Below are 26,272 nucleotides of genomic sequence, written 5' to 3'. Positions count from 1 at the left end.
TTCTAAACTAAGAGGCAGAGTGTTCCTCCTCCTGGGTGCGCTTTCACTATGTCTAGACAAACATACTTTGCACACAGGGGCTCCTAACTTTCCTGGACGTCTTACCAGGAGGTCCAGCGAAAGATGTGTCGGCTCCTACTTCTAGAAAAGGCCCCAGCACCTAGCATAGACTGGTAAACTGGCGGTCTAGATCAGTTATGGCCAGATTCCCACTGCCCGGAGGGCGGGGGAAGAGGGACTGGGAGGAGCCTTCCTCTCCCTAGCGCGCTCTTCTCCAGCAGGGAGGGAAAACCCAGGCCAATGGGCAACCTCGGCGCCTCCACCGGGGCGGAGCCTGCTAACGCGGCCCCACTACTACGCACTGCGCATGCTCTGTATTCCTGCGCCGGTTCCGTTTAGTGGACCGGAAGTCAGGAAGTCCTGCAGTAGGAAATTAAAAATGGCCGCAGAGGGAACGAGGTCTGTGCTGTTCGTGTGTCTGGGTAAGAAAGTGCTCCCGCTCCATCCCTCCCTCTTTCCGCTCCATCTTTGGGGTCTGCTGGATGATGAGGAAGGTAGCGCTGAGATCTCTGTGTCCTGGACTCTTGGGGCTCAAGAAATAGACTTGGAGAGGGCTACGCCGCCGCCGCCATTCCCCCTTCTCCCGGTCCTTAGGGGCTTTCTGTCCCCGCTCCCTCCTCCTCCACTTGTCCCGACTCCTTGCCCTTCTCTTTGATCCTTACTCCTTCCCTCTTCTAGCTGCTGAAGGTTTTCTTGGTCGTATTAACTGTAGCCGGCATCTGTATGTTTTTTTTTTTTAGGCTGCAACTTAACTTCCATTGCTTGATTTAGATCCTTAGAATGACCAGAATGACCAGCAGGCAGTAAAGGTGGTAGTCCTACTTTACTGAGGAGGAAACAGAAGTCCAGGGATAATTCATCGACCCGATACAGATCCTACCATGCCACCACCCTCCTGAAAAGTCTAAAATTTCTCTATTACCCAGGGGTGAAAATAAATTCTCAGCATAGCATCTAAAGCCCTCCATCATCCTATCTATATACCTGTTCTATCTTATTTTATGTTATTCCTCTCTCTTTTATTCTTCACTCTCCTTCCCTCTCTCCCTTCTTTCTTTCCATTCCTACGAGATCTCCCGTTTGCCCCTTCCCTCCCTTAGGCAAACTAGCTTACTTTTGCCGGTACAACACATTCTAACTGCCACCCTCACAAGTATTTTAACAGGTGATCGACAATTTCTGTAATAAAATTCCTCTTCATTACCATTTTGGAAACCACACTTTCCTTCAAAGGACAGCTGCTTCTTAAGTCTTTCTTATTTCAGTAGTTAGCATGCTTTCTTGATTGTACTCATATATTTTGTATTTACTTACCTCAGTACTTGTATGTGTCCTTCCCCTTCCCCATGTAAGCCTTGAGGATAAAGATATATTTTTTCTTTGTATTCCTATCAACTACACCAATTATATGCCACCACCTGGTAGTTGTCACTTCGTACATTTTTGATGAAGTATCCCAAATCAGTCTGTGTCTAAAGTAGAATTGCCTCCTGGGTCAGCCTGATTTCAAGTCCATAGGAAAAGAGAAAGCTTTCTTTTTATTAGGGCAAGATATTTTATTTTCTCTCTTTTTGTCTTGCCTTACTCTGTGGTTATGCCAAATAATAACCCACTTCTCTTAAGTCAGAGTGCTTTGGGCCCTTAAAAAAAATTCAAAGGACTCTTTAGGGCATCTCCTAAAGAAAAAGCCAGAGGGTGGTAGGTAAGATGTCATCAAGTTGTTGCTGTCTTAAAGATCAAGGTTACCGATTAAATCATTTAGTTCACCTGAGTGTATTACTTTGGTACTTTCAGCAAGTATCTGGCAGGAATATTGCATACGTTTCTGCTTGTGTAAGATAAATGCCAATCTAAAAAAAGCAGCTGTTACTTATATTCTCCAGAACTACAGAGATCTTTGGTCTGGGATTCTTCCCAGTTTCTTATTTTGAAGTACAGAGGTGAATTTATGCATCAAACCATCTCAGGAAAATGTTGAGAGTATTGATATTTCAGAGCATTTTGAAGTACATAAAAAGTTTCTGAAGAACACAGCACTTTATAGTATGATTCATATTAGCCTTGTGAGGTAGGTTGTACAAATAGGAAAAAACCTATCTTAAGGATAAGGACACTAAAACTTCAAAGAAGTCAGTTAAGTTGGTCAGATTCACACATTTACTCCATAGTAGAAATGAGACTTTAACCTGTTTACACTATTGTATCATTCTTACAGTATGCAAAAATTCATCAAACATTTATACATATAGGTGTACGTGTACACATACTAATATGTAGATGTATACATTTGTACAGATAAACACCTATTCATATGAGAGAAGATGAAGGTAATCAAAGATGGGAAGCACTAGCAGACTAGCAAGTGGGACCACAAGAAAAGGCCTCCTTCAGAAAGTATTCCTATTAGTCGAAGTCAAACAAACCAGTCAGAGGTGAGGAGAAAGCATTCCATTCAGAGGCCAGCCAAAGATGGAGATGTGGGAGTGTGCCTGAAATCGATTATGATTCTCTTCCCCATGAAAGGGAATAAAGTGTCATAAGACTGGAAGCGTAAAAAAGGAGTCAAGTTGTAAAGCACTTTAAATGCCAAATAGAAGACACTTTTGATCCTGGGAGTAGTAAGAGTATGTTTGTGGTGAAGGATGAAGAGGTGATCTGACCTTTAGGGAAATCTCTTTGGCAGCTCAGAGGAGGGTGTTTTGAAATAGGAAGAGATTTGGGGCAGGGAAATCAACTTGAAAGCTCTTAAAGTAGTCCAAGCTAGAGGTCATCATAGCCCGAGAGGTAGGGTAATAGAGAAATAGATGTTGTCCAGATAGAAAGAACTGTTTGGCAGTAGATTAGATAAGTAGGATGAATGAGAGTAAAACGTTGAGGATATATTCAAGAGATATCAAGAAAGAAAAAAAGATTTGGCCATGTGGGGGTGTGTGAAGAGTTAGGATGACAACCAGAATTATAAGTGTAGATAACTAGAAGGATGGTCTTGCCCTGGACAGTGATAAGTAAGTTTGGAAGAGAGAAAGATAATGAGTTCCTTTTTGAACAAGTTGAGTTCATAATACCTATGTAATATACAGTTTGAGATGTAAAAAATGCAGTTGATAATTCAGGACAGTAGCTCAGTAGAGAGGCTTGGGCTGGACATATAGACATGAGCATCATTTCCTTAGGTATGATAATTAAATTCTTGGGAGCTACTATGATCGCCAAGTGAGGTAGTATAAAGGGAAAACAGAATAGGGCTTAGGACAGAGTTCTGGGGAGCCTGGAGGTTCAGAGATGTTAATTAACTTGGTCAAGGTCATCAGTATTCTGTAGCAGAACCTCAAGTTGACAATTCTAGCTACACTGTTCACCTGTATGTTTAGGAAGTCTTTAAAGACCTTACCCTGGTGAAAGCTAATTATATAATATATTGTTAGTTGTATTAAATTTTTTCAAAGCTCAATTTCAGATGAAAGGTTTTCAAACCAGGGCATTTATCTTTTACATAGTATAATTACAGTTCTACATTGGAAGGTTCTTTAGTGCAGGGGTCTTTAGCCTTTTATGAGTCATTGACCCTTTTGGCAGCTTATTGAAGCCTATGGACTCTTCAGACACAAAGTTTTTCATGGACCTTCAAGTTAAGAACTCTGCTTTACAATGTTTTTTGTGTCTATACACATCTAAATAAACCTATTCTACTCCTGTAATGCTATTTTTCTTTTTTCGGAAAGAAAATGTGTGTGAATAAACCCTTACTCTGAGGCAGAAAAATTATTTGCTTAATTCACTGAAAAGTTACTGTCATCTTCACCAATTGCACATTGAAGTTAGTTTGGAAACTCAGTAGTGTAATACATGACAAGAACAGAAATGTCACTGCTTTAGGGCAACTCAAATATTTGCTTTTAGTTTTGTCAATTGAATTTCAGACAGTTTGGAGATTCTTTGCAATTTTTCTTTAAAGGAAATGTTTAATATGGCAAAAGTGTCAATTTCTAGAAGAAAATCTTAATATCTCTCCATGGTTTTACCTTTATGGCTTTGTAGTGTATCAGGCTGCTTCCACATGATGTGAGCTAGTCTCCTCATGACCCTTATTCACAGGGTATAATAAATAATCCAGTACAGTAGTCCTTTCCTCTACTTGTAATTATTTATTCAACAAACTTTTTTTTCATTTTAAAAAAATAATTTATTTTTAGTTTTCAGCATTTGCTTCCATAAGATTTTGAGTTTTAAATTTTCTCCCCCATTCTTCTCCTCCCCCCTCCCCGTGACAGCATGCAGTGTGATATAGGCTCTACTTTCGCGTTCATATTAAACATCTTTTCACATTAGTCATGATGTAAAGAAGAATTAGAACAAATGAGAGGAACCACTAGAAAGAAGAAATGAAACAAAACAACAAAAGAAAAGGAGAGCAAACAGTATGCTTCCATCTGCATTCAGACTCCAAAGTTCTTTCTCTGGATGTGGATAGGATTTTCCATCGTGAGTCTTTTGGAGTCTCTTCACTTTTTTTTCTGCTCAAGATGGTAATATGAAGAAATCTAAACATCGATGGTACAGAAACAAGGGGATCATCTGTGGGTGGGGTGGCTTTTAGAGAAGATAGCTCTCAGAAACAAAGACTGCTTCAGAAAGGAAAAGGGCCTGCTAAGGTAAACAATTGGCCCAATGGAAAAGTGTGAAGAGTTAAGAAACTTGGTATAAATAGTATATAAAGATTCAAAAAGAAAACTAAATATTTCAACAAACTTTTAATTCAGTACATGTTAAAACATCTTGAGGAGAGGTCTAGAAAAAAGGATTAGGATCTATGCTCTAGAGCTAAAGATGAAGTAGGCCCTAACCTCAAAGAGCTTTTGTTTTACTGGAAAAACTAAAACGTGCATAGAGAAGCAAGTAGAAAATAAAACAATAATTTGGTGGAGAATAGGAGAATATTAACAGCTGGAGGAATCTGAAAGTACCTCATAGAGGAGGTGACACTTGACCTGAGCCTGGAAAGGAACTTGAGATTCTAAGAAGCAGCTCTAAGGACCGAGAGTATCCAGGTATGGATAGTTTGTGCAAAGGCATCAGGGTGAGACACAATGCAGTTTATTATAATATGCGATTTTGCAGATAACATGCAAAATTAAAAGAGTTGCAAAATAAAATGCTGTATTGCCTCTGAGCAACAGGGTTATTACTAACAAGGAATCAGAAGTATTCATGGAGGCATAATGTAGTTGAAAGACTTCTGGTTGTGGAATCAAAGGATCCACTCCTTTACTTCTTACCTTGGACAAATCACTTAACCTCTCTGGGCCTCAGTTTCCTCATCTGTGAAATGAAGGGATTGGACCACATGATCTTCAAAGTCCCTTTCAGCTGCAAATCTGTGATTTATGTATCAAGAATAAAGAATGAAAAATATAACTGTTTCACTAATAATCATGAAATAAAGGACGTAGAAGGCCTCTAGTTTGTTGGGTTGAACTTGTGGAAAGATAGAGACAAGAATTGCACAGATATAGAAGGTGTGGATGATCTATGACCTGCAGTTATTAAAGGAGTGCTGACACTGATAGCATTACCAGTCCATGAATATTCTCACTGTAAATAGCATTTTTGAGTGTACAGAGCACTTTACTCACAATTCTATGGGATGGGTAAGAGATTGATGAATAAGTGTTAGTATTGCCCCCCAAAATTATTGCTTGCTTATGGTAGACAACTTGATTGATAATAGATGAGTTTTTTAAGTATATAATTATTAGTATTATAATATTAGCTAATAAATATTTGTATACATGGTGTATATGCTCAAAAACTTTTTATTTGGTAGGAGTGCCTGACCAAAAAAGTTTAGAACTCACTGCACTAGACTTGTAAGCTTCATGAAGGCAAAAACCTCAGTCTTGTGTCTGAATATTTTATCTCCTCCTGCACAATGCGTAGTGCTTTGTATTCAGTAGGCACTTAATGTTGAACTGAATCTGATGTGAGTTCCCTAAACTTCCCTTCTTTATACTTTAAGTCATTATGAGCATCAGATATTGCAGCATAATGGATTATGATTCAGTCATCATTTTAGTTAAATTATCAATCAAATAATCAAACATTCGATACCAATTTTGTGCAAAATCACTATGTTCTAGTAAAGATGGCGAGGAAGAGTATAAAACATTTTTGAAAGATTTATATCAATAATAGTGAAAATAAAGAAAAAATTTGGTGCTTAAAGCAGCAAACCCTCAACTATATGGAAAAATCAGTCATGTAAAATCACTTTTTCTTATATATCTTAGAAGTGAGACCTTTATCAGAAACAACCTGTAAAGTTTCATTTTGTTTTTTTTTTTTCCCTAGTTAAATAGTCTCCTTTTAATCTTGTCAGGCTTGCATTTGTTTGTGCACAAACTTTTAAATTTTGGGTGATCACAATTACCCATTTTATCCTCTGTGATCTTATCACTTATTTGATCATGAACTCTTGCTCTCTCCATACATCTGAAAAGGTTATTTCTTCTCTAATTTGTTTATGATGTGACCTTTTTATGTCTAGATCACTTAACCATTTGGAGTTTATTTTGTGGTATGTTGTTTGAAGTATAATTTTAACTTAAGAATGAAACAAGCATAATCTCTGAGAGTTATGTAATTTAAAATTTGTGGAGAGAAAAGTGAGGGAAAATAGTGAAAGTCGCCTAATAGGTCAGTAAACTTTGGAGAGAAAATAAATGTTATCTTTAAATATTAAATAATATATCTGCAAAACAAGTTAAAAATTGATTTTTGAATGACAGTTATCTACCTACACATTTTTATGTTGATAACGCTTTGTAATGTATCCCAGTTACCTCTATCTGTTGCACTAACCAAAGCTTAATTTATTTGCTCAAATTCTCAAAAGAATCAGAATGAAATGTTGATGAAAAATCTGTTACTGCTGGAAAAGTCAAAGAAATAGTGTATGTTCACATGGCAACCTAAACTATATCCCTGGAGATGAAGGTGTTAGTAATACAAAATCTGTTCAGTTTAAAAGAAAAATTTATTACTGAACCTGTCAAATACTTGTTAAAAATCTACTTACATATTTTGAGCTTTCTTTTTCTCATTAGTGCTTCCCTTCAATTGTGACAATTTCTTATATGGCAGTTTCTGAATTTTGTGTAGCAATGCATTCCTTTAAAAAAAAGTCTACAAATACTTTTTTATTGTTTATTTTAACTCAGATAACAGCCAGGAATTTATTAGTTTTTATAACATAACATTAACACAAAATAAAAACAGTTTACATAAAACTTTAATGGTAAAATCATTTAGAGTTTTCTCATTTATATTTCTATAAATTACTATGATGAAAATATTATTAGTGTCATAGACTTGTTCTATAAAACATTTCTTCAAACCTGGTTTCCTTGATGAAATTCTTACTTGTAATTCTTTTTTCAACCACAAATTGAGACTAGTAATTTATCATTGTAGTAGCTAAAGAGGAAAGGAAAACCCTATTGTATACAAATAAAATGTTATGAAGAAATAGCAGAATGTGTTTATCTGTTCACATTTGCAAATAGTTGGCTCTTTTAAAAAAAAAAAGACATTTCATAAAGACCAGTCAAATGATTAACAAGCAGAACTTGTATTTATTTGCAGGGCATTGTTTTTTAATTTGGGAAAGATGAAGTACTACATTGTAAATTTATTTCTATAGTTCTTAGTTTTTCCAGAAATAACTACTAGACACAAGTTTCAGAAGGAAATTTGTGTGACAAAAAAATTTTTGTTTAAATTTTTAGAAAAGATTGTGCCCTTAATAGTAGTTTCCTTTATCTCAAACAGCAATTTAATACTTTGTCAAGAGAAACCAGTGTCATTTTACAGTAATAGAATTGCCCAGTGATCTGTCTCTACCTCATATCATTAATGATTGGACAAAAAGCTTTCACTTTAATGGATTTTTTTATATAGTTGAATATTGTGACATTTTGGAAAGTTATTCATACAAGTGGTTATCTATGCAATAACATACAGGGGTGTCCAAATTTCATGAGTCCAATACGGTTCTATTATATTATTTTCATTTTTAAAATTCACCAGTTTTTTAGAATTTTACTTTTAATGTGACTCTGACATTAATTTTGGAAAGCACCCAATCTTCCCAAGCATAATTTCAGTAATACATACGTGTATATACACACACATACTCTCTCTCTCACTCTTCCCTTCTCCCTCCCCCTCCCTCCCTCCCCCTTTCTTTGACACTCACACACTCAATAATTATCTTTACAGATATCTGTTGCTTCCATCTAATTCTTGTGTAAAATTGTAAGAGATTGTATTTTTTCAGATAATTGATAACAAAAATCTTCAGACATTTGCGCAGTTCTCCTTCCTATCATGTCTCCATATGGAACCATGCAAAGCTGCTTTGCTATATAATTTGAAAAATATCCTTTAGTTCATTATCAGTAACTTTGGGTGATGCCAGTTTTTCTATTGAATAAAGCTTTTTGTCATATTACACAGTTTGCAGTTTGATACAGGCAGACAGACCTTTTGATGTTTTTGATGTCACAGAAATGGTTTTGGAAAAAGTTTGCTTTTACAAAAAATAAATTAATCTTTCAAATTCTCCAATTGGCAATGCATTTTGCATGTAACCAATTAAGAGTTCATTTCAATTTATTAGGTTTCATGCCATCTGCAGCTAAAACATTCATACAAAGTAAACAGTCTTCTCAATAATAGTACTTATTAATACCAAGTGATAAACGTAATGAATTGTGTTTTGTGAATATAAGCTTTTTATTTTGTGTTTCTGTATTTTCAGTATTTGTATTGAGTCTCATGTCTTTGCACTAGCTTTATCTTAGTGTTTTTCTTCCCCTTTAGATTCATTATGTATTTATTCATGACAAAAGAATATATTTCACTTTTCAAAAACTTAAAGCACTAAAAATTTGACAATTCAGTTTACTAAAATCATCAGTAATTTAATTATTGCTTTAAATTTAGTTGTTGGCATTTTCATATGATTATAACCGTTCTTAAATTGTAGCAGTTATTTTTTTAAACCAATTATTTGTTATATGTAACAGATATGTGAAGTAGTAGACTGATATAGAGGTGAAAAGGATGCTGGATTTCGAGCCAGAGAAGCACTTATTGGATTCTTGTTCCTGCAACTTATTACCAGCCTGACCTTGAGCCAGTCACTTAACCTCTCTTGAGCCTCAATTTCTTTATCTCTAAAATACTGAGATTGGGTGAGATGACTTCAAAGGTGCCTTATAACTCAAGTTCATGATCAAGTGAGATTCTGGGACTTTTCAGTTCCACACAAAGCTTGTAATTTTGAGTTTACTTCCTTCATATTCAGCAAGCCACAGCTACCAGTTTATGGCAGATTTCAATTTCATGCATAGGCTCAAAATTCATCTCACACATAATGGCTTAAACTGTTGCATTCACTGCAGTTGGAGTTAGTTCTGTGTATTAATCTTGTTTATTTGTACTTAATTTTTATTTTAAAACATCTCTATATTTCTGGGATATTTAGCAATACATATAAAATAATTTTGATACCTTATTTGTACCCATCCTCCTTTCTCCCTTTTTTCGACCTCCACTCAGCAAGGGGCTGTGTTCTTCCCTAGGGAGCAACACTCAACAGTTTGGAAAACTACTCTAATAAAAGATAAGTGGAGAAAGTTTTGAATTATAGATTGAGAACTAGTCTGAGAAGTACTTCTGAAGAAGAGTGGGCATTTGCAAAGCAAAATAAAATTCCATTTCATTTAATCATCAAAGGGAAAGAGAACCAGAGTAGAGTAGCGTAGATTATACAGATGCTTGCAACCTGAAGGGAACAGAAGGGTAAATATAAATGTTTCCTTTGTGAGGGATGGGCAAGGAATTCAGAAATCCTAAAGTACTTATTATTGGTTTTCCAATGTTAATTATGGGTCAAAAAATGTGGGTAGGTTTGTAGGCAAAACCCCAATCAGTAACATGTAAATGTAGCATTTTCCGGGGTCATTGTGGTATTTGACAATATTCATGGATTAGTGTGGTATGGTGAAGTGATCACTAGATTAGGAGTCAAGAGAGGTGGGTTCTAATCTTGGCTCAGGCACTAAGCTCTGCTATCTCTTTCATCAGCAGTTTTTGAGAGTATGAAAGTATCAGGAAACCAAAAAGTTGGAGATCTGCCCTAACTGATCTCGACAGGTCTTCACAGTTCTTAGAAAAGCAGTCTCCAGAATGGAAAGATAACAGTAGACATTCATGTATACCACTATAAGCTTTGCAAAATGCTTTACACACTTGTCTTGTTTAAACCTCACAACAACCCTTATCCATCTTTATAACCTGGTTTCCGGGAATTCTTTATAGGGAATAGTAGCAAGGGCTGCTTAGACTTAATATACCTCCAAATAGTTTTCATTCTCTCCTTTTGTTTTTGAAGGTAATATTTGTCGCTCACCTATAGCAGAAGCAGTTTTTAGGAAACTTGTAACTGAGCAAAATATTTCAGATAAGGTAAGTTTGTTTCTAGTACCTTTCAGTATCTTATATTGGTCATCCCATCCAATACATCCTTTGGGGGAGGAATATGTCAAATGTTCTTTTGTTTTTGTTTTTGTTTTCTCCCCTATAGTGGAGGATAGACAGTGCAGCAACATCTACATATGAAATAGGAAACCCCCCTGATTATCGAGGGCAGAATTGCATGAAGAAACATGGCATTACCATGAATCATATTGCCAGGCAGGTACTGTACTTTAAACTTCGTTCAAAATGCATATGCCTATGTTTTGTGTTACAGTGGATCACTGACAGTGGTGCTGTCTCTGACTGGAATGTGGGGCGTTCCCCAGATGCAAGAGCTATAAACTGCCTAAGAAATCATGGCATTAATACAACTCATAAAGCAAGACAGGTAGAAAAGATCTTGTTTAATTTTCAGTGTGTGGCTTGCTCTCTATTTGCAGATGTTGCATAATGTTCATTGAAAGTCGTACATTATTTAAGGGCCATTTAACTTTTAATAAGACTAACCATAGACTAAATAGAGCTATTGTGATAATTACAAGATCTGGTTATTTGTTTACAACAATATGTAATGTATAAATTGCATAAATATTAGGTAAACCATAAGTTATGTGTTGTATACTTGAGTAAACATCCTTGGGGCTGGAAAATAGCTTGCTTGTTTTTGTTTTGTTTTGTTTTTTGTAAAACATGATTCTTGTTAAAATAGCAATTTGTTTTAAAAAATTAAAGTTTATTTTTGAATTAAATTTATAGTTTCCATATAGTCTGTTTTTGTATTTAAATGTACTTTTAGGTATGGAAAATATGTGAAACACTTTTCTTTAGTTCAGGTCATCTGATCATTTTACTTTTTCTTCCAGCCTTTATTTGGTGTTACACTTTGAAGCAGAACCATTACCCTTTTTTGTGTCAGACCCTCTTGATAGTCTGGTGGAGCCAATGGACCCTTTTCTCAGAGTAACATTTGTAAATACATAGGAATACAAATAAAACCAATTATATTAAACTAAACTTCTCTCTCCCTCCTCCCCTCCTTCCTTCTCTCCCTCTCCCCTTTTTTCCCTTTCTACACACACTTACACACTCACATACTCACACTTAAGTTCAAAGATCCTATGTTAAGAAGCATTGTCTAAAAGCAATTAAGATAAATTTTTTTTTCAGCCTTTAAGCTATGTGTTTGATACAAACTGGGCCTTAGAAATGAGTGTGTCAGATAATTAAGGTGACATCTAGACAGCATGAATTTAAGTAGTAGGAATTTTAATAATATCCAGCTTGCTTAATAGAAAAACTTTTATTGAGCTCATTTTTATTTTGAATATCTTTACTTTAAATTCCTCCTTAGCAAAATGGAGTATGAGAACATTCAGTTAATCAACATTTATTCAGCACCTATTCAGTCAGTCATGCTGCTAGGGGTTATGGTGGATTATTGTGAAATTATCTACACCACTGAAAGGGAAGAAACATTGGTTTAGACCAGAAAGTCAAAACTCTTTAGGTAGTAAAGTAAATGTTCATTCATTAGGAAAAAAAATATTGTAAAGGCTAGAGGTACAGATTTGCCTGAGTTGCTAAATAAAAGAAGTACTAAGCTTCTTCTCATAGGATTCTCCATCATTGCACATCTAGTAACCACTGTGGTTGTAGGAAATTCACCCTGTAGAAGAGTGCTCCTAGTATGCTGACATCTTTCTGTTTCTTTTGATTTTCATGTTTTCTAGATTATAGGAAGTGGCAGCCATTTGTCAGTAAAGCAATTTATAAACAAAAAAAATTAATGGTTAGTAAACTCCATCTAGAGATAGGAAAGTATTATTTATAAATAATAATTGCCTTCAACTCTCAGATTTTCTTTAGAACTCCTTTTTATAAATACATTGATTAATTCACTTTGTGCCTTTAAAATGAGTATTATCTGCTTTTTAAATAAAATATAGTTAATACAGATATGAGTCAGGAAATTCACAACATAAAATTGCCGTAGGAACATTTTTTTGCTACTTTAAAGATATGTTAGTAATCTACAATATTCTATTAGAGTGAGCTAAATTTCGGCTTTGTGAATTTGATCGTTATTTATCAGACTCTTGCACTAAATACTAATAGCCCTTAATTTCTGACTTCTGTTTTTTATAGTCTAGTCCAGGGGTGGGGAACCTGTGACCTTGAGCCTGCAGATTCCCCACCCTTGGTCTAGTCTGTGTACTAATTATTGTTTAGAGGAATATCCAGAAGACTTAAGCCTTTCTAAAATTGGAAGTTTACATTAGATGTGAGATCAGATATATTTGTAGCTTTCATCCTTTCTGATTCCTTTCACTGGTGCGCATAATTTTTTTTCATATATAATCTTTTTCTTTCATTTATATACTGAAATATTTATATTGTTGAAGTTTGGGTAATTCATAATTTAATTTTTTTAAAAAAAGAGGACCCCTAACTGACCTTTATGGCTTTGAGATGAAGCCCAAAGTCTTTTTTTTCCTTAATAGTATTTTTTTTTCCAGTTACATGTAAAGATAGTTTTCAACATTCATTTTTGTAAAATTTTGAGTTTCAAATTTTTCTTCCTCTTCTCCCCCCTCCCCAAGACAGCAAGCAAACTGATATAGATTGTACATGTACAATCTTGCTAAACATATTTTCAAGTTGTGTTGTGAAAGAAAAATCAGAACAAAAGGGAAAAACCATGAGGAAAAACAAACAGAAAACAAAAAAAGTGAAAAGGGTAGTATGCTTTGATCTACACTCAGACTCCGTGGTTCTTTCTCTGGATATGGTTAGCATTTTCCCTCACAAGTCTTTTAGAATTGTCTTGCATCATTGTATTGCTGAGAAGAGCTAAGTCTATCATAGTTAATGATTGCACAATGTTGCTGTTGATGTGTACAGTATTCTCCTGGTTCTGCTCACTTCACTCAGCATCAGTTCATGTGAGTCTTTCCATGTTGTTCTGAAATCTGCCTGCTCATCATTTCTTATAGTACAGTAGTATGCCATTACATTTATATACCACAGCTTGTTCAGCCATCCCCCAAATGATGAGCACTCTCTCAATTTCCAGTTCTTTGTGGTGGGGATAATTTTAAGGCTACTTCTCACATTTGAATTTTAATGAAACTGAGGTTGTTTTCAGAAGGGTTTTAAAATATATGTATATATAATTTTACTTTTTATGAATTCATTTTTCTTTTCTAAATTATCTATTTTTGATGTTCTTTTCTTTTTAATTTTTGAGTTCCGAATTCTTTCCCTTCCTCGTATTTCTCCCCCAACCACTGAGAAGGCAAGCAAATAATCACGTACATTATGAAATCATGTAGAGCACATTTCCATATTAGCACAAAAAAAGCAAGAAAATTATACTTTAGTTTGCACTCAGAGTTCATCAGTTCTGTCTCTAGAAGTAGGTAGCATTTTTTCATCATGAGTCCTTTGGAATTGTCTTGCAGAGTAGCCAAGACTTTCACAGATGGTCATTATTACAATATTGCTTTTACTGTGCACAATGATCTCCTGGTTCTTCTAACTTCACTTCGCTTTACTTCACTTTTTTTTTTTTTCTGAAATCAACCCCTTCATTATTTCTTTTTTTTTTTTTTTAAATGCAATTTATTTATTTAACATATTTGGTTTTCAGCATTGATTATCACAACATTTTGAATTACAAATTTTCTCCCCATTTCTACCCTCCCCCCCACTCCAAGATGGCTTATATTCTGGTTGCCCTGTTCCCCAGTCAGCCCTCCCCTCTATCACCCCCCTCCCGTCTCATCCCCTTTTCCCTTCCTTTCTTGTAGGGCAAGATAAATTTCTACGCCCCATTGCCTGTGTATCTTATTTTTTAGTTGCATACAAAAACTTTTTTGTTTTTGAACATCTGATTTTAAAACTTTGAGTTCCAAATTCTCTTCCCTCTTCCCTTCCCACCCACCCTCCCTAAGAAGTTGAGCAATTCAACCTAGGCCACACATGTATCATTATGTATAACCCTTCCACAATACTCATGTTGTGAAAGGCTAACTACATTTTGCTCCTTCCCAACCCATCCCGCTTTATTGAATTTTCTCCCTTGACCCTGTCCCCTTTCCAAAGTGTTTGTTTTGATTACCTCCACCCCCATCTGCCCTCCCCTCCATCATCCCCCTGCCTTTTATTTTTTTTTTTTATCTTCCTCCCTTTTCTTTCCTGTGGGGTAAGATACCCAACTGAGTATGTATGGTATTCCCCCTCAGGCCAAATCTGATGAGAGCAAGGTTCACTCATTCCCCCCTCACCTGCCCTCTCCCCTCCTCCCACAGAACTGCTTCCTCTTGCCACCTTTATGTGAGATAATCCACCCCATTCTATCTCTCCCTATCTCCCTCTCTCAGTATGTTACTCTCTCATCCCTTAATTTCATTTTATTTCTTTTAGATATCTTCCCTTCATCTTCAACTCACCCTGTGTCTGTTCTCTCTCTTTTACATATATATATACATAAACACATATATATATATACACATACATACACATACACATAGATATATACATACATACACATTCACTTATATATATACATAAACATATATATACACATACACACACACACATATATATATATATATATATGCATATTCCCTTCAACTACCCTAATACTGAGGTCTCATGAATCATACTCATCATCTTTCCATGTAGGAATGTAAACAAAACAGTTCAACTTTAGTAAGTCCCTTGCAATTTCCGTTTCTTGATTACCTTTTCATGCTTCTCTTGATTCTTGTGTTTGAAAGTCAAATTTTCTATTCAGTCCTGGTCTTTTCACTGAGAAAGCTTGAAAGTCCTCTATTTTATTGAAACTCCATATTTTGCCTTGGACCCTTCATTATTTCTAATAGCACAATAGTCCTTCATCATAATCATATGCCACAATGTGTTCAGCCATTCCTCAATTGAAGAGCTCAATTTCCAAATCTTTGCCACTACAAAAAGCTGCTATAAATATTTTTTGTATGTATAGGCCCCTTTTTTTCCTTTTCTTTGATCTCTTTGGGGTAGTAGTATTGCTGGGTCAAAGGATATGCAGTTTTATAGTCCTTTGAGCATAGTTCCAAGTTGTTCTCCAGAACATTTGGACCAGTTCACGATTCCACCAACATTTTATTAATGCACCTATTTTCCCGTATTCCCTCCAGCTTTGTCATTTCTGATAGGTGTGAGGTGGTACCTCAGAGTTGTTTCAATTTGCACTTCTCTAATCAGTAGTTATTTAGAGCATTTTTTTCATATGGCAATAGATAGTTTTGATTTCTTCTTCTGAAAACTACCTGTTTACATTCTTTGACTATTTATCGATCATGGATTGGCTCTTATTTTTATAAATTTGACTCAATGTCCTATATATTTGGGAAATGAGGCCTTTATCAGAGACACTTTAAAAATATTTTTATGATTTTTTATATTGCTTCATTGTTTTCTCAAGATAAAGTTTCCATGATTATCATTTTTCATTAAGTCTAGTTTAACTCTGTGTGTGTTTTTCTTTCAAATGTGTCTCTTGTAAACATTGGATTGTGGTTTGTAATCCATTCTACTCCCTGCTTCCATTTTAATAGGTGAGCTCATTCCATTACCCTTCACAATTATAATTGCTAATTATATTTTCCTCCATCCTGTTTTTTTTTTTTCAGTTTAACCTTCTTTCTCTCTTTCTCCTGTTCCTCCTCAAAAGTCTCTTTTGCTTCTGACCACTGCCTTTTTTAATCTGTCCTTCCTTTTATCATCTTGTACCATACCTCCGTCTCTTATCCTCTTCCTCTCCTCCTTTGAGTAAGATATATTTCTTTACCTAACTGAACGTCTATATATATTCTTCGCTCCTTGAACCAGTTCTGATGGGAGTGAGATTCCGTATTGCCTGTCCCTCTTCCTCCCTCACCCCCCATTTTCCCTTCCACTATAAAAGCTTTTCCTTATGCCCCTCTTTTATGTGAGAAAATTTTTTGCCATTCTATCTCTCCCTTTCCATTTCTTCCAGTGTATCCCTCTTTCTCATCTCTCCATATTTTTGTTTTGTTTTTTAGAAATTATCCCAACATAATTGGTTCTATTCATGCCTTCTGTGTAGAATCTTTCCAAATGCCATAATAATGATAAAGTTCTTAGGAGTTACATATATCATCTTCCCATATAGGAATGTAAATAGTTTAATTTTATTGAATCACTTATGATTACGCTTTCCCGTTTACCTTTTTATACTTCTCTTGACTCTTGTGTTTGAAAGTCACATTTTCTGTTCAGTTCTGGTCTTTTCATAAGGAATGCTTCAAAGTCCTCTGTTACATCAAATATCCCATTTTTCCCCCTGAAGGATTATGCTCAGTTTTGCTGAATAGGTTATTCTAGGTTGTAATTCTAGCTCCTTTGCTTTCTGGAATATCATATTCCAAGTGTTCCGTTCCTTTAATGTAGACACTGTTAAATCTTGTGTGATCCTGACTATTGCTTCTTGGTATTTGAATTGCCCCTTTCTGGTTGCTTATAGTATTTTCTCCTTGACCTAGGAGCTCTGGAATTTGTAATATTCCTGGGAGTTTTCATTTTGGGATTTCTTTCAGGAGGTGATTGGTGGATCATTTCAACTTCTGTTTTACCCTCTCAATGTAAGCTACCAGGGCAGCTTTCCTTGATAATTTCTTGAAATATGATGTCTAGGCTCTCTTTTTTTTAATCATGGCTTTCCAATAATCCAGTAAGTCTGAAATTATCTCTCCTTGTTATTTTTCCACGTCAGTTTTTTTTAATGAGGTATTTCATATTTTCTTCTATTCTTATTTTTTCTTTGTTTTATTTATTTGTATTTATTCTTGATATCTCATTGAGTCATTAGTCTTCACTTGCCCAATTCTAATTTTTAAGGAGTTATTTTCTTTAATGAGTTTTAGTACCTTTTTCCCCCTCATTTGACTAGTTTTGTTTTAAAAAAGGTGATATTTTCTTCATAACTTTTGTGACTCTTGCCAAGCTGTGTTGCTTCTGTGCTCTGGACTGGCTCCTATGCTGGTAGGACCACTCCTGCTGAATTCCTAAATTACCTTAGGCTGCAAAAATGTCTAACTTTGACCTCTTGTTGGCTCTTCCACTCCAAAATTTGTTTGAGGAATTATTTTAAAGTTGTTTGGAGAGGAATATTGGGAGAATCAGTTAGCTGTCTAATTTATCATCTTGTCTCTGCCTTCCTTCCTGAGGCCATTCTTTGGGGGGTTATCCTGTAACGATTTCCCTCTTCCTTTCTTTCCTGATGCTTTTAAGAAAGCTTTTGAATATTTTAATTTGTTGTCATAATTTTTAGGTACTACTTAAAAGATGCCATAGAAACAAGTAAATTCTATGATCCTAGACTAGGCACTTAACCTTTGAGTATTCTAGGCAGATTTCTAAGCCTGTAAGATGCAAACTTACATAAATAGAGGGAGTTGCCTCACCTAGGAGTTATCTATATCTACAAGGTCACAGGTTCAGTCACTAGCCTCTGTACTACACTTTTAAAATTGGATTATTTTTCATGCTGCTTTAATTTTCCTCATAGTTCCACCTTGGTTTAGTGTTTTATTCCTCTTCTACAAAGCTTGTAATTCTGTGAAATCCTGTCTGTTTCTCTAGATTTTTACTTTATTTCATGAACAATCTTAAGCTCCTTGAGACAGGTTTCTTTTATTCTGTTTTTGTATTCCCAATCCCTAGTACAGTCATAGGTTCTTATTAAATGCTTGCTGATTGCTTCAGTACTCAGACTCCGTACCTTCATTGATGTGGTTTTATTCTTTTCTCTGCTTCAGGTCATAATGTTTCCATTATGGTTTTTTTGAGCTTTTGTAACCAAGTAATTTTATTTAGTGACTAACCTTCTGGTGATAAGCTTTTCTGAACTTGGCTAGAGTTGTACTCTGATGAGATATACAGTTCTTTGTTAGGCCTGTGCTTGAAGCTTACTAGCTTGACAGACCCTGCCAGTGCTTGAACTCTACAGCAGTAGCTTTAATGAACCCAAGGTCACTTTGGGTCAGATGATATATCTGAGTAGAAGGACTTCAGTGAAATTTGTAGGATATCGCTAGGCTGATTATCCTCAAATAAAAGTGATTCAGTCAAATTTTCTCTCAGCTATCATAACACTTAAAAATCTTTCATGGTTTTATGGCTCTCTGCCAGTTTCCAGATCTTTTCTTGAAGAAAATTCATAACTATAATTAACCAAAAATTGGAATCATTTGATTATTTATAGAACAGATGGAATGGAAATTTAAAAATTTGAGCCTCTCATTTCTTGTGGAAAATGTTTAGAAGTTCAACATGACGCTTGCTCCAAAGCATTTGAAATTAACTGCAACCTTAGGAATATGAGGTAATAAAAATTGCTTGCTGAATGACACTTAATTTTTAAAATTATTTTAACAATTAAAATAGAGTGCTTACATAGATTCAGATATTCGTTCAGATCTTGTGATCTCCACATTATAAGTATTCCTGCTAATGATAGAGATTACCACCCATCAAACTGTCCGTGTTTGTTCCTCTTGCTCAACTCTTGTCTATATTTTCCCATGAGTTTTTCATGAGTAGTCTTTCATCATGGGGTCTTTCATCATTTTCTTTTCATTTGTTTTGTTTTTTTGGCAGGGCAGTTGGGGTTAAGTGACTTGCCCAAGGTCACATAGCTAGTATATATGTGTCAAGTGTCTGAGGCTGGATTTGAACTCAGGTCCTCCTGACTCCAGGGCCGGTGCTCTACTCACTGCGCCACCTAGCTGCCCCTCATCATTTTCTTTTTATATGACATGACTATCAGTATTTATTCTCTGCTTTCTTGTTTTATTTGTCATTGCCCGCAAGGTGATTGTTGCTCATCTGTATCTTGCCAAGTTTTCCTTAAAATGATTTTTTTATTCACTCTTTTTCACTGTTCTGAGGTCATCTTTTAACTTTCTCCCCATAACAGTTTTCAGATATGTTTCTGTTTTTAAACCAGCATTGCTCTTTTCTGTCATATATCTCTACTTGGCAAGTAAGTCATATGGTGCCTAAGTTTAGGCAATTCTTAGTCTTTTTTTGGTCTCCTTTTTATTGGTTTATAACAATTAAACTTCTGTATAAAGTTATTATAATTGGTGTTGATGCCTTTTCAGATATCAAATTACTATTTTTCATCTTAACTTTTTTTTTTTGAGGGGGGAAGGCAGAGCAATTGTGCCCAAGGTCACACAGCTAGTAAGTCCTCCTGACTCCAGGGCTGGTGCTCTACTCACTGTGCTGCGTAGCTTCCCCTCATCTTAATGTGTTTAAATTGGTCAAGTCGGAATTAGTTTTATTGTGTTCCATTTTCTTTTCTAATTTTTATTCTTCAAGCTTTGTTAATTTTAATCTTTGTTTTAACAATTTTTTGACCTGACTGTACAAAGATAGCTGATTCACATATGGTTTACATCAGTAACAACTTATTTTCCTGTCCGTTAAAATCAGTCTTAATTTTTATGATGTTACTCTTTGCTGTCCATGTCCACTGCCTTATGATCTTTTGGTCAAAAGATGTATTTTATAGGTGTGAGGTTTCTGCATATTCAATAAGACTTTAGTCCCTTTATACCCTTTATACCTGAACCATATATTGTCCTTAGTATTTTCTCTTTGCCTTGAAGGCATTTCGTATCAAAAGGGATGTCTTTAATTTAGAGGTTCTTCTCATTGATCTTTATCTAGAATTTCTCTCCCTTAGAATTACCCTGTAAGAGATGTTACACAAGCCAGAATTATAGTTAGGATAGTCTTTTTGCGAATACTTCTGAGTACTTTAATATGAAATGATCAAATGTTCCATGAAATATTTTTTCTTGCCTGTGGACACATAATAAAACCAATGCCATCAAATTCTATATTTCTATCTCTAAAGAGAACCCATGAGCCATCCTTTCAGTTAGCTGCAGCTTCTTTTTATCTTTTGGTTTTGTTTTTAGTGGGAATATCAAGATTGATATGAATCAGTTCCACTAGTGGTCTGTATACTGAGTGATTGTAGGATAAATATCTCATATGTAGTGTACCAATAGCCAAGTTAATCTTTATAGATAACACAAAAACTGATTCTTAGCACCATATGCTTCTTTTTTCCTGCCACTATTATAGAAGCAGAAGGAATCTGCATGGGTGTAAATTATATATGTTTCTTTGCTTAATAGGCATATGGGGCTGAAGGCTTCCCTAGTGATGAACTTCTCTGTTCTTCAGCTGGTCCTAGAAAGCAGGCACAGTCTGTTTCATAATTCCACTCTCAAGCAAGGCATAGCCTGGCAGACCCAAGGGTCACCTCCACAACACAATGAGCCATCAGAATAGGAATTTGTAGAGATAGTATTGATATATGTAGTATGATGATGATGTTGATAACTATAATGGCATAAAAAATAGTTGATAGAGGTTCTTAATATTAATGGACTTAAGAACTTTTTTATTTTTTAAATATTTTGATAATTATATTTAAATATAGTTGCTTTTCCTTTTTATTTTATTTACGCATTTAAAAACATTATTCTGAGAAAGGATCCATAAGTTTATCTAGACTACTAAAGACTGCCATGGTACAGAAAAAAGATTAAGAAATTCTGGTATAGAAGAAGTTAAAAAAATTCGGTTCTACAGACTTTTGATTTCCGAATTTTCTCTCCCTGCCTCTCTTCCCCCTTCCCCAAGATGGCATGCAATCTGATATAGGCTGTACATATACCTTCACATTGAACATGTTTTCACATTATTCATGTTGTAAAGAAGAATTATAACCAATGGAATGGGCCATGAGAAAGAAGAAACAAAATGAAAAAAAAGTGCAAAAAGTTTGCTTCAGTGGTATAATGTAATGGAATACTATTGTGCTATAAGAAGTGATGAGCAGATGGACTTCAGAATAACCTGGAAAGACTTATGTGAACTGGTGCTAAGTGAGGGGAGCAGAACCAGGAGAACATTGTACACAATTACAGACACATTGTATCTGTCATGACTAACTTTTATGGACTTGGCTCCTTTCAGCAATACAAGGCTCTAAGACAACTCCAAAAAACTCATGTTGGAAAAAATCTGTCCTCATTCAGAGGAAGAATTACAGTCAGGTTCCATTCTTATACTAAGTTTTTCTTTATTCCCCTCTAGATCCTAATGCTTTCACCATAACAGTATTACTCTGTCTATATATTTACTTACTTGTGTATATAGTGCTTTCACCCCAGTGAAGTATATTCTCTTTGATGAAGAGGACTATTTTATTTTTATCCTTGTGTTCCTAGAACCTCTGTAATAGATTAGCTGAATTGAATTAATTACCAAGAAGCTATAATGGAAAAAAAAAGTAGACTTCGTGCTTTATATACTTTATATGCTGTTTTTTTTTTAAATTTATTTTTTACTTTTAGTTTCTAGGACTCAGTTCCACAAGCATTTGAGTTCCAAATTTTCTCCCTCTCCTTTCTCCTCCTCCCATCATGATGGCATGCAAACTGATACAGGTTCTACATATTATAACCAATGGAATGAACTATGAGAAAGAAGAAACAAAACCAAAAAGGAGGAAAAAAAGAGCAAATATTTTGCCTCAATCTTATATGATGTTTTAATACTTGTTAATACCACTTAGGAGCCCTATAATACATGGCGAACTTCATAGTGCTCAAGAAAATTGACACATTTGGAGAATTCTTGAATCCCCTTTCATTTGTTGTACCCTGATTGATTTCTTGAAGAATTAGTTATTACATTAATACATTAATGAGTAACTCGTGTAGATGGTTATTTGTGTACTGAGGAGCAAGTCCACTAGATAGACTTAGTTGCTAAACCTTGTATTTTTGACTTTTTATTCAATTCTAGATTACCAAAGAAGATTTCCTGACCTTTGATTATATACTGTGTATGGATGAAAGCAATTTGAGGTAATCACATTTTGCCACAATGACATTTTAAAAGCATTTCCATTTATGTTTAACACCAGTAAAGAGGTCAGATGATACACTGCCAACAGTGACTTAGGACTTTTGTTTTCTCGTAAGATGGGGTCATAATGTACAGGGTATTATTTTCAAATTGTAACAAGCCCAGGGTAATTCAAAATTGGCAGATAGGCATATTTATAAGAAGGTGCATGCTAAGATAAGGAAGAGTTCAATTAGTCTGATTTAATTTGAAGAAAGGCAGGTTGTGTTACACTGCTTTATGTAATAAGATTTATGCTTTCTTCATTGAGGTTGTGTGATGTTGATATAATGAGTCATGGGCATTGCAATTTCCCTCCTCTCTACTCTCCTCATTTTGTAACATGATTTAAGTTTGTCTTAATTGATAAAATAAATTTGACAACTTCATTAACTTTAGGATTTTGTATTAAAGAATGAATATTTAGACAAGCTTGAAATCTTGACTATGACATTGATTATGTCATCAAGCCAACATTTGCTTTTAAAAAAAAATCAGGTCTTTTATTATTTAACATTTTAAGGTATAGGGGGAGCAGAACTGTTAAAATGTCTTAAAATATCAAACTGGATTTTTGTAACAGTAATGCTATTTATGAACATTGTGTGCAGCTAAACGTCGTAGCAATACAGTTTAATATTTATAGTGGAAACCAAAATACTCCATTTTTCTTAAATTGTAACCTATCTACATATTTGGTTAAATAATATTTGAACTGATTTCTCTTTGCAACTGTTTGTTGTCTAAGGGCCAACCTAGCTAAGTTAGAAGAGGCCTATCACCAGAGTCTACTAAGATCCTGTTAAGATGGAGAGGCTTTAAAATGGACTTGGGTGACTGACTGTCTCTCATTTCAAGCATAGCTAAGTTTGGAAAAGGCTTATCATCAGATTTACTGCAGTTTAATGAATTTCCCAGTCATAGCAACTTTCGAAAGATTATCTACTTATAGACTGCTATGTGCCATCAGTTGTGAGTTATCAATGAAATTAGTGCTGAGAAGTATGTGCACACATGCAAAAACACATTATATTGAGATGATTTGTGCCTTTAGTACAAATACTGCCATTATTGTTTTAAAATACCAAGTTTATTCTTGACTAATTTATACAAGTCTTTCATTTTTTATTCATCTTTCAAAATGAATATTTTAGTATGGTTACAGAGTGGTAATTTGAATATTTACTAAATAAAACTAAATATTTACTTCTAATAACAAACCCAATTTCATAATTAAACTTATGTAACATTTTTAAAAAATAGTTTAATGTCATTGGCAGAGCTAAGTGGCACAGGGGATAGAGTGTTGGACCTGGAGTCAAGGACATCTGATTTCAAATCTGTCTTGACACGCTTATTAGCTGTGTGACCCTGGGCAAGTCAGTTGACTTCTCAATTTATTCATCTATAAAATGAGATCAAATGCAATAATATTTGTTTTAATTAAGATTTTTTATTTTTAGTTTACAACACTCAGTTCCACATGATTTTGAGTTCCAGATTTTCTTCCTTCCCCTCCTCCCTCCCTCCCCAAGATGGCATGGAATCCGATATATCTTCTACATATAACTTTGCATTGAACTTATTTACACAATAGTACAATAGTCAAGTTGTAAAGAAGAATTATGACCATTGGAATGAATCACGAGAAAGAAGAAACCAAAAAAAAAAAAACCAAAAACAAAAGAGAAAAAAAAAAGAGCAAACAGTTTGCCTCAATCTACATTCAGTCTCTATAGTTCTTTCTCTGGATGTAGATCGCTCTCTCCTTCTTGAGTCCTTTATATGCAATAATATTTGTAAAGTATTTAGTACAGTGCTTGGCACATAGTAAGCACTATGTAAATGCTAGCTGTTACCTATTATTAACTATGTGTACTTATTTCCTTTGCATTCAGACTTATTCTATAACTCTTCTATATATTTGGCAGGAAAAAGCCCACCTGTGTGATTTCAAGTATTTTTTTTATAAGGGGAAGTTTGTTTTATGGGATCACTCATAGATGAGTAAAAGCAGCAGGGCAAACCAAAACAAAAATCTATTGTGTATTCTCATTTAAAATTTTATTTTGTCCTTTGGGTGTTACTTATACTGCCTTCAGTTTATCACTACTTGGGTAGAAGTTAATTTTGTTTTCACTTTTTTTTAAGTTGCTTTAAAATAATCATGATTATTTTTTGTCTTTTTGTTCTTCTATGTAGAGCATATTATCAGTGTTCTCAAAAATATCTTTGTTCAAGAATCCTTGCAAAGAATTATCAAAACTTTATTACATATTGAATGCTGACAAAGGAAAGCAAGGAAATGCAAATAGTATAACAAAGGTGGCAATATTATTGTAGTCTACTGCAAAAAAAAGAAATTGGAGGGGTGCTTATTTAATTGGGTGTAATGATGAGCCCAGTTTTCAATAGGTTATACTTTGGGTTATGAATATCCTACTAGATACATCCTATTGGAAATAGGAAAAATGGGGTGATAGAGGTTCAGAGACATAAAAAATGTAATATGGGACAGATTGGGGGAATTGCCTGAGGGGAAGGGTAGATAAAAAGTGGAAAAGAATAAATTGAGATCGTTTTAAGGAATCTTCAAAAATAAGATTGATAACCACCTGTATTGGATAGTTTAGTTACAGACCTTAGAAGCAAGGAACTGAATCAAGCTAACCTGTTAACATCCTTTGAAGCTCTTTGTTTCAGTCTATGAAATGTTCTTTCTCATTGTCCCATCATGCTTAACAAAAAAGGGAGAATAGTTTGTACTTTTCTGTCTTTATTGAATATCATTGTCAATTTTTTATCTTAAAGCTCAGAATTTTTTTTGTGTTTTATGATTGAATCTCTTTTTTATGTATAATATCAGTAAAAATACAGTGAAGTATTATAAGTTATTTAGTAGCTTGTATATTTCCTTTGAAGATTTATACAGTTCTCTTAAGTGTTTACCTTGCTCTAAAACGAGACCACTTTGCTGGATTTTGATGTGTGCATTTCACATTGCCCTAGCAGATGTCCATGTTTAACCTGAAACCATAGGTTTAGAAACTAAGTTGATGTTTTATTTTTACAGAGATTTGAATAGAAAAGGTAATCAAGTTAAAAACTGCAAAGCTAAAATTGAACTTCTTGGAAACTATGATCCACAGAAACAACTTATTATTGAAGATCCGTATTATGTAAGTATCATTTGTACTTCCTAGCTTCAATTTTTCTTTTTCTGGGCTTTAGTGAAGCAAACATGTCTTTTTATCCTGCCCTGTTAAGTGACAATTTTCAAGCAACTGTACTTTAAACAATCCTTTTTTTCTCTTTCTATGTTTTTAGGGAAATGACTCTGACTTTGAGACTGTATATGAGCAATGTGTGAGGTGCTGCAAAGCATTTTTGGAAAAATCTCATTAAGGCTCACACTCGTTGCTAAAGGACAACAGTGATTGACATCGACTTAAAAATGATGTTTGTATATCAGTTGATGTGTTATTAAAGAGTAATAATGTACTACATTTGGGGACCCATCATTGTTTCTTCAACTTATTTAATGTTCACATAAGTCCCAATTTTAAAAGGTAATGAAAATCAATCATTATTTTTGAAGCAAGAATATTTGATTAAATCAGTTATAATTATCAAGCTAGCTAGAACTCCCAGTTTATGCCTCAGATTT

The 26,272-nt window shown here is 34.6% G+C and overlaps 1 protein-coding gene across 2 annotated transcripts; it reads left to right on the top strand.

The window, feature by feature from the left end:
* Nucleotides 1–410: 410 nt before the first annotated feature.
* On the top strand, nt 411–26,111 carry ACP1 (acid phosphatase 1). 2 transcript variants are annotated; one of them, XM_036748337.1, is made up of 6 exons: nt 411–482; nt 10,517–10,590; nt 10,877–10,990; nt 22,504–22,565; nt 25,679–25,784; nt 25,933–26,111. In XM_036748337.1, the coding sequence occupies exons 1-6, from the start codon at nt 440–442 to the stop codon at nt 26,008–26,010; spliced, it is 477 nt and encodes a 158-aa protein (XP_036604232.1). In that variant the 5' UTR covers nt 411–439; the 3' UTR covers nt 26,011–26,111. The 2 variants fall into 2 exon arrangements, with proteins under 2 accessions (XP_036604232.1, XP_036604233.1); XM_036748338.1 differs by lacking the exon at nt 10,877–10,990 and adding an exon at nt 10,709–10,822.
* The last annotated feature ends 161 nt before the right edge of the window (nt 26,112–26,272 follow it).

The sequence above is a fragment of the Trichosurus vulpecula genome, chromosome 3, assembly GCF_011100635.1.
Source record: "Trichosurus vulpecula isolate mTriVul1 chromosome 3, mTriVul1.pri, whole genome shotgun sequence".
Taxonomy (NCBI): domain Eukaryota; kingdom Metazoa; phylum Chordata; class Mammalia; order Diprotodontia; family Phalangeridae; genus Trichosurus; species Trichosurus vulpecula.
This window is presented reverse-complemented; position numbering and strand designations above follow the sequence as displayed.

What these genes read in the sequence shown, in the direction of transcription:
- ACP1 (XM_036748337.1), top strand. Translation starts at nt 440, where the DNA reads ATGGCCGCAGAGGGAACGAGGTCTGTGCTGTTCGTGTGTCTGG. An exon ending in TGTGCTGTTCGTGTGTCTGG is followed by an intron (nt 483 to 10,516) that starts GTAAGAAAGTGC and finishes TTGTTTTTGAAG; the next exon opens with GTAATATTTGTCGCTCACCT. An exon ending in CAACTCATAAAGCAAGACAG is followed by an intron (nt 10,991 to 22,503) that starts GTAGAAAAGATC and finishes ATTCAATTCTAG; the next exon opens with ATTACCAAAGAAGATTTCCT.